Raw genomic sequence first — 9,033 nt, forward strand, 5'->3', positions numbered from 1 at the left:
ATCCATCCATCCATCCATCCATCCATCCATCCATCCATCCATCCATCCATCCATCCATCCATCCATCCATCCATCCATCCATCATTTTTTACCTGCTTCTTCCTTTTCAGGTCGCGGGAGTCACTGGTGAATATCCAGCAGTTATTGTGTGAGAGGCGGGGGACACTGGACAGGTCTCGAGTCAATCACAGGGACACAGACAAACAACCATTCACGTTCTCATTTATTTATTTATTTATTAGTTCTTTTGGGTAAAAATGACTATCAGCAGTTAGGCATAAATTATATACATTTTATTTTGTATCACAGATAAACTGAAAAATAAAGGCATGGCAAAAAAGAACTTGCACAACAAATAATGTTTTACAAGGAAGTGAAAATACATAAATAAAAAGGATCCTGAGCATCTTCACAACAGACCTTGATGATACATCAGATATACCATGAATACTAATTTATATTATGTTAATACAAAATGACAATTCACATACATTCCTAAATGAGAACTTATGTTAATTTAAGGTACTAATCATTACTTTTCATTATAACTACCTTAAACATTTATATTAAGCAATAAGAGATTTGCTGAATTTCAATAAGACTTTTCTCTGAAACAAAGAACATTTGTGATGCTGACACATAAGTGCAACGTGCAAGATGCTTTTTATTGTTTTATACAAGTTTTCTATCATGTGGAATGCTTTTATTCACTTGTTTCTTTTTCTGATTTTCACAAAAACACCATTTTTGGGTCCTAGATTACCAGAAGACTTCAAGTCAAGAGGAACCTGAAAGAAAAGAAAAATAAATAAAATAATCTGTTGCCCACTTTTGCTTATCTGTTTATTCAAAGATTTTGTTGATAATTAGATGTTAAAGTACTTAACAGATAAATAATAAAACTTCAGTTCAAAAAAATTTTTTTAATTGTTTTTGTTGTTTAATAAAATCATTGACACATATACAGTGTATGAAACAAGATGCTGATATGCCAAATTTAAGATAATAAATGTGCATAGATACTTTTTAGACCAAGTAAGCAAAACAAAAGTAAGACTTTTTTCATTTTTCATTCAACCTTTATTTAGACAGGTTAATCCCATTGAGCCTCGAGGACTCATTTACAAGAGAGACCTGATTTCAACAAAGAGTGATGACAACAATGGACAATCATAAAAGAGGCATACAGATTTTTTTTTAAACAAATTCAAATGAGATGGGGGGAAAAAAAGTAGCAAAATCCACTAGATTACAAGGCGAATGTAGAAAACTAAAAATAGGAACATGTCTGCATTGGTTCTTGCCAGGAGTCCAATAGATTCTTAAAGCCACTTAGGTTGTTTTCACAGCTGATAATCCGGTAGACTCGGTTCGGTTGGGGACCAATATTCATAACATTTTGTTTACATTTGAGCTGGTGCGTTTGCATTCACACTGCACTGTGCAGTCGAGTCAAATTGTTGAACCAACCTATTCCTCCACTCGCCCGTGGTGGCGCTGCACCAAGAACTACTGAAAGAAACTATACAAAAACCAATGAAGAAGACACGTCTTCTTCTTCTTCTGGAAATAAAAACAAAAACAGAGTGGTGTCAAATTTTAGCTGTTTTAGGAGTTCTATTTTGTCATTTTTCAACAATGGACTCAGCATGAGTGGAAGATGAGGCAGAAGACCATGGAGAATATTGTTTTTCACACAAGGCAGCTGACGGCTCAATATGAGGTAAGAGAAATGCGTGTTTGTTTGCCCTGCACTGTACTCCACTTCTTGCTTGTAGAGCGGGGCCCGGTCTGGTTGCATTCACACTGTACTCAAACCGCGCTGGAGTTTTCTTCTACTGGACCGAGACCTAGGTTTTAGACCGGGCCAGAGTTCGCCTTTTTGTTCCTTGACAGAGTTCAATGGCGCGTTCACACCTCCCCAAACGAACCGGACTTCCTAGGCAAATGGGCTAGAGTTCGGGACAACAGGGCTGGTGTGAATGCATCCTTAGAGAGGTCAAGGTCTAAGTGGCTTTAAGAATCTGTTGGACTCCTGGCAAGAACCAATGCAGACATGTTCCTGTTTTTAGTTTTCTACATTCGCCTGATAATCTAGCTGTTTTTGCTACTTCACATGACTTATGATAGCAGGGACTCTGCTTTTTGGCATTTGTGGGGCTCTGTTTTATTGACTTTTGAAGCAGACGGCGGCGGCAGCAGTTTCGGCCATGGAAAAGCTTCCGAGTCAGTGTGAAGGACTGGTCCTCGCTGTGGGAACTTTGAATCGTCTGGTTTATGAGCTTAACCGTAAGGTGGAGGCGATTGAGAATCGCAGGCCACCTGCGGCTTCTGGGACTTGTCAGCGTGGTGGGTTTGACCTTGAAGGAGACTCATAGCATGGATCAGTGGAATGGAATCCCACAATTAGGCATTTTCGGAACCAGAATGCCCAGATGAACTCAAGGCTGGAAAAATGTAATCTGTCTGTCTGAAGAAAAAACAAGAATCAAGCTTATCTAAATCTGACTCCCAACGGCCTCGGAGACAGGCCGACTATCAATTTCTCCTGGGACATGAGTACCCAAGGACAAAAACATCATCTATCGAGTTTTTTTTATGTCTCAAATCGTGTCCTGATAGACAAGATGTGAAAGATCTTTTTTTGTAATACCACTATCTACCCTCATGTTTCTCCCCCTTTTCCTATCTAAGATTATTATCTGATAAGGAAGAAATGGCCGCGCTTTCTACAGTTGCAGCTTCGTGCACTCCGCCCATCTTTCGGACGACTGTACGTACATATTCGCGTTGTACCTCGGTGCAATTCCAATAAAGTTTATTCGGATTCTTAAAAAATGGCACTACCTGTGCACACAATTTTAAATGTACAATTCTGTTCTAAAACATGTTTGCGTTGGAACTTTTTACAACCTTTTTCTTTCTTTATTTTCAAATTTACAGAAAACTATAAAGAAAAACTGTTTTTCTTCAACATAAATGATGATGATATTATGAAATGACACTATTTCTGCACATAAACTCACCTTGGTTTCTGAGCAGGCCTCGATGCTGAACTTGTGGAACAAATGCACTAAAGCCATTCTGATTTCCAGCTGGGCGAGCTTCATTCCCACACAGTTCCTGGGTCCAGCTCCAAATGGAAGGTAGACAAATGGATGTTGATTTGCTTTTGCCTCTGGTGTAAACCTGGGGTGGGGGTTAAACCACAGGTGAGAAAAACTTAAATTGTGCAAGATGAATAAAGAACAAATACATTTTTTGTGCACAAAATACTAATTAGGAAGCCACCTCCATCCATGACCTATCCAGAACCATATTGTGGAGGCAACTACTTAAGCACAGATTTATAGGCAAACCACAACCCAACTGACCACTGCTACATACTACACCATTAATGAGCAAGAGCTATTTTATTAATTTTAATGGGGACAGAAGCGCAGTTTTAAGTTAACAGTTCACCCTTTTCAAGCTGACAACCATTGACCTCAGACTCTTCCAGCCTTCGTCCCAGCTGCTTCACATTCAACTTCAAACCATCCCAGATGCACCCGAAGGTCCCTGTTTAATAAGGCCAACACGACCTCATCATCGGAAGTGAAATTCTCTTCAACTGAGGCCTCAGCCTGAAATTACCAGCACACCCACCTTATGCACTGGTTACACTGTGTCTATTTTGGAATTCTCTCTTAAAACTAAAAGCATGAGGAAACTTGTTTTTAGACCCAGCAGGAATAAATGAACCTGGAATGGTTATGCATTTTTAAACATATATATTTTAATGGTTTAATGGAACATCTGCAGTGAATTTTGAAACAAATATTTGAAACTTGGAAATACAAATCATGATGCTATAAGATTTGGGAAATATTTGAAGTTACTAATATACTACACCAATAAATAACTATTACTGTTATATATAAAAAAACAGTATATTTCAAATATAACAACTTTTCAGTAAATATAAGCTAGCTTTTATTTGGTTTAGAGAAAACTGAAACACCTCTCAGGAATGAACTTCTCCGGCTCAGGCCAGTACTCTGGGTCATGATGGAGGAAGCCTGCAGGGATCTCCAAGGTGGCCCCTTTAGGAAGAAACTGGCCATTTACAACACAGTCATGGTCAACGTCTCGTGCAAACCTTGAATGGACAAAATATCACAAATATTTCTCCTTCAGTATTTGTAAAGCCCCCCTCATTTTTTATTTTCTCTACAAAAGATCACAGTGTGGTTCAGATCAGTGTAAATACAGTATAACAATTAGAACAGAAGTAAATCTCTCAACTGCAGTGGCGGCTCCTGAGCAAAAATATTGGAGGGGCGGACATTAATTTTGTGAATAAATAACCACACATTTACAAACTGTTACATTTTCTGTGGGAAAAAAAAGGATATATTTGCTTTATATTTAATTTATTATACCATGCCATAGGGCAGCACGGTGGCGCAACTGGTAGAGCTGCTGCCTCTCAGCGAGCAGGTCCCTGGTTCAAACCCCGGTCCAGGGGCCTTTCTGGGTGGAGTTTGCATGTTCTCTCCGTGCATGCGTGGGTTTTCTCCGGGTACTCCGGTTTCCTCCCACAGACCAAAAACATGCATGTTAGGCTGATTGGTAACTCTAAATTGTCCCTAGGTGTGAGTGAGAGAGTGAATGGTTGTTTGTCTTGTTTGTCTCTATGTGGCCCTGTGATGGACCTGCGACCTGTCCAGGGTGTACCCCGCCCCTCGCACAGTGATTGCTGGACATGGGCACCAGCGACCCCCGTGACCCAAAATGGAACAAACGGGTAAAGAAAATGGATGGATGGATGGATACCATGCCATACCAATTTATTTATAGAGCACTTAAAACAGCAACAAGGCCAACCAAAGTGTTGTACAATAGAAACAAGCAAGCATAGTGGACAGGAAAACATAAAATAAAAATATAGATAACAGCATTATATGTTTTCTGTGTCTACAAAGTTGTGCCTTTTTTCTCACTCCCGTAGGTCAAGGTTGTGTCTCATGAAAAACAGTCCAGTCTAATAAATCAAAGAAACAGACGCCTCCCGGAACCAGCCAACAGGTGCACAGCCTTCTGAAATGGATTTCTAATTTGATTTGAAGTTATAATTCTGAAATAATAGTCCAGATTAACATTTAAATGAGAGGAAAAAAAAAAGTGGAAAAAAAAAAGATGGTAGAAAATATTGTCACTGATTCAAATAAAAGATCCAGGTGGGTTTTCACCCACAAATATTCAGTTATGAGACCACTGTTTTATTCATTGACCCACAAATCAAGCCACAATTGTGTAAACAAGATCCTGCCATGTTGGTGAGAATGTCCAATGTTTTATTTTTGTCTTCTTCTTCTCAGTTTTCTGTTATGGACCCCTCTGTTTTCTCCAAATAGAATTGAAAAACAGAATATCTCCACTGTTGAACTCAGCAGGTTTCACTGCAGCTGTTCTTGCGTTTGAGCTCACGTCAGGTCTGGATTGTAGCAATGTACTAAAACCAGCCAAATGTGTCCACAGGGCAGGAAATGAGATGCCCCAAGTGAAACTTTACTGGACCTGCCTGTTTGGATCATGGGCAGCATGTTTGGATCCACTTCACGAACGTGGGTCATTGAACCATAACAATAAATAAGTGGAAAAAAAAAAAAAAAACTGAGGATGAATCACCAAAACTAATTTTTAATTCCTTTTAAAGTTGTCAAATTAGCTGAAAAGTACACCGAACAAAACAATACACAGCAATCCCAGTAAAACAAGTAATTTACATTATTTGTTAGAAGGAACTACTTTGTGGAGTGAATGAACATTTTAAGTGCAGCTCCGCCCCTCCTGCCCCTATGGACACATGGCCACTGTTCAACTTTATAATTTTTTTCCTCACTGCCCATATTTCTTTACCTGAAACCAGGAGGATAGTGCCGAAGTGCTTCACATACAACCATGTCTAAATACTTGAGCTCCTGAATATTTGTGTAATTTGGTGAATCCTATTGAAACAAGAGGACTGATTAAACCAACAGCTGTTACAAACCTGCATTTAAAAAAAATCTGCTTAACCCTAAAATACAACAAACTTACATGTTTGGTGAACAAATCATCTGCCTCCTCCTGTAATTTCTGTTGACATTCAGGGTGAAGGGCCAACAGGTAGCAGGTGAAGGCCAACGTGCTGCGGCTGCTTTCATAACCTCCTAGGAGAAAGACAAATGCCTGAGACACAATCTCATCATCACTCATCGTCTTTTTTTGTAGGCGCTTCATGTATAGCTCCTCTGTGTGACGACAATCGTCTTCTTGCTCCGCTAATGCTTGTTCCTCTTGGCTTTGGTGATCAAACTTATCAGAGTGTTTTGTTGTGTCAAAGTGCTCCAAGGAGACTTGATCTGTGCCAGTTCGAGCGTCTAACAGCAGCTGAAGGAAGTCTCTACGCCTCTACCAGGAGCATAGAGTAGTTATCAGAAAGTGTTCAAAATAATAATAATAATACATTTGCACGTGAGATGATTTTTCGTGTTATTAAAGCAGACATCCACCTGTTCAGGGAGCTGTTCTTCTCTTTGCTTTATGATCTTCTTAATGTTGTTGATGTAGAAACTGTCCATCTGTTTTCGCCTTTTGTTTGGAATGAATCTTGCAAGAAGAGCCATGATAGCAGGAAAAGTAACTGTAGTAAACAATAAAAAAAAAATCAAAAAAAAAATCTGCAGTTTAACCTAAACTTCAACTTTATACCTTAGAAAGTTTGTAGGTTTATAAAACTGACTTGCATTCTAAAAATCTCTGACCACTGACATTCTTGCCTTTGTTAAAATACTGTGCAGTTGTACTAGAGAGAAAGAGTGTATGGTTTGTGACCACAGTATTTAATTTTTAACTCCCTTTTCAAATCTCTCACATACTGGAAACTTTCCATCTTCAAAAATACACATACTTGAAAACAACACGATGGGTCTGAAAAAAGTAAAAGCAAAGAACATCTGAGCGTGGTGAAGAAATGGATCGTCTGGGTTGTTCTGCGAGTCCACTTGAATACCAAACGCCACACTGGCAATAACATCCATGGTAAAGCAGCCAAAACACCTAAAAATGGTAGAAACAAATCACTAATGTAGAACATAAAGATAGGTAAACAATAATTTAATTTCATCACCCCGTCATTACTTGTGGATGTCAAAGGCCTGTGCTGACTCAGCGTGGACATTAAGGTTGGTCATCAGTGCGTCAACGGCTGTGTTGATGAGAGGAACCATCTACAGGAGGAAGAAACTTGACATGTTTTTGAACAGAGACCATGAAATACAAACCTATCCTTCAAGTATTTGTGAAAATTAGTGCAACTTTATATACATAACAATATAGTATTAAGAAGATACAAATGAATTACAGTAAACGTGCCAAGTTAAAGCACTACATAATAAAACTATTTTCAAAACTGGAATATCTCACTTCTTTTAACTTGGCAGTACTGAAAGTCGAGGTTACGATGCTTCGAACTCTTTTCCACCGCTCGTTCCTCAACAGGAGCAGACAGTCTTTCATGGGTTTGGTGGCAGCGCTGAACATCTGTGCATCAAAAAAGGAAAGAAAATAAAGAAGAATACACCATCAAAGCTTGTGTTGGAAACATTGGACGAGAATCTTGTGAAAATCAGGACACTTTGGTTTATCCTACCATTCTGTTAGGAAAACTACTGAAGTCCTTGACCAGCACTTGTCTGAGCATTTCAGGGTCTGCTATCACCACCACTGGTCTACGACCCAAATAGTATCTATAAAACATCAATTAAACCATTACAGAGGAGAAATATTAAAATAAACGAGTTTTAATTCAATTAATAACAAGTGCTTTCTTTTTATTTCTTTACATACTGAGTAAATAAACGTATAAAGAATTTCAAAGTATAACAAAACATAGAAAAGTTCTGCTAAACTTAATTAAATGTTGCAATTTGAAAAAAGTTTATTCCAGTATTTTTCCAGATATTTGGAATGCCATTCTGAAATATGAGTGTGGACTTGGTAAATAAGACACACAGCTGGATCCACCAAAAACCACATGGAAGCCCGAGTCACATTATTGATCTACACCAGGCTGGATGTGAACTGTGTAAACATGGGCATGAAGTTTAACGTTTGACCTACTTTCAGTCACTTTGGCTTCTTCTGGAGTTAAACAGACGCTATGGTAGTTGGCTTTTGAACACAAACCTTTAGATTTTGGAACACTTTAATAATCAATATGAGGAAAATGATAAGCCATTTTTTCCCCTTTATTCAAATTTATTTTGTCCTGTCATCATAGATTTACAGTTGAGTACTTTCAAATTAATATTGGTCCCTAATTCTAATAGGCAGTGGTGGCGAAAAATAATTTTTACTTACCCACATACTCTTCCATGTGTCTTTATAATATCAGAAAGAGGTTTGTAAAAGCCCTTTTAAAAAAGGAAGGAAAAAGTAACAAACATCAACATTTGTCCTTTTGTTCTTCTGAGTTTGGCGACATGGTAACATTTGGGTAATGTCAATGTTAAATTGGACACCAGGTGGGACAAATCAGATACTTTGAAATTATATAAATCATTAATTTTTACCTTCTGAAACATTAGTAAGTTTCCAAAGAATGGCACTGGCTTTGGATGTTTGATTCCACATCGAGAGAGGACTGAAAAGGGATAGACTGAATACCTGCAGATAAAAAGGGTCAAGTTTAAATTTCTATCAAATGAAGCTTTTTTTTTTTTTAACAGTAGAAAACAGTATGAGAAGACCAGAATTCACTTACCAATAAAGGAGACCCAAAAAAATGAAGACGAGGCTGAGCATCACAGAATTTCTGCAGCTGATGTCATCGTTGAATGCATTTGGAAAGTCCCCAACAGTCTCCATGATGGACAAACACTTCTCAGCTTAAATAATAAGCAAAGCGTATGATAAATGATGAGCCTATATTCAAATCTGTGTCTTGTCTGCTACCTTCACAAAGAAAAAACAAAATTATTTTTATCCGTTTTAATGGAAGCGCAT

The 9,033-nt window shown here is 38.2% G+C and overlaps 1 protein-coding gene across 1 annotated transcript; it reads right to left on the bottom strand.

The window, feature by feature from the left end:
* Nucleotides 1-607: 607 nt before the first annotated feature.
* LOC119416235 (thromboxane-A synthase) lies at nt 608-8,947 on the bottom strand. The gene is made up of 13 exons (XM_037683442.1): nt 8,792-8,947; nt 8,601-8,694; nt 8,389-8,441; nt 7,679-7,775; nt 7,453-7,569; nt 7,168-7,256; nt 6,938-7,086; nt 6,540-6,670; nt 6,085-6,438; nt 5,905-5,993; nt 4,004-4,141; nt 3,027-3,189; nt 608-788 (listed from the first exon to the last, which is right to left on the bottom strand). Exons 1-13 carry the CDS (start codon nt 8,893-8,895, stop codon nt 708-710), a joined length of 1,659 nt encoding a protein of 552 aa, XP_037539370.1. The 5' UTR covers nt 8,896-8,947; the 3' UTR covers nt 608-707.
* Between the last annotated feature and the right edge of the window lie 86 nt (nt 8,948-9,033).

Source organism: Nematolebias whitei, chromosome 10 (genome assembly GCF_014905685.2).
Source record: "Nematolebias whitei isolate Nwh7 chromosome 10, NemWhi1, whole genome shotgun sequence".
Taxonomy (NCBI): Eukaryota; Metazoa; Chordata; class Actinopteri; order Cyprinodontiformes; family Rivulidae; genus Nematolebias; species Nematolebias whitei.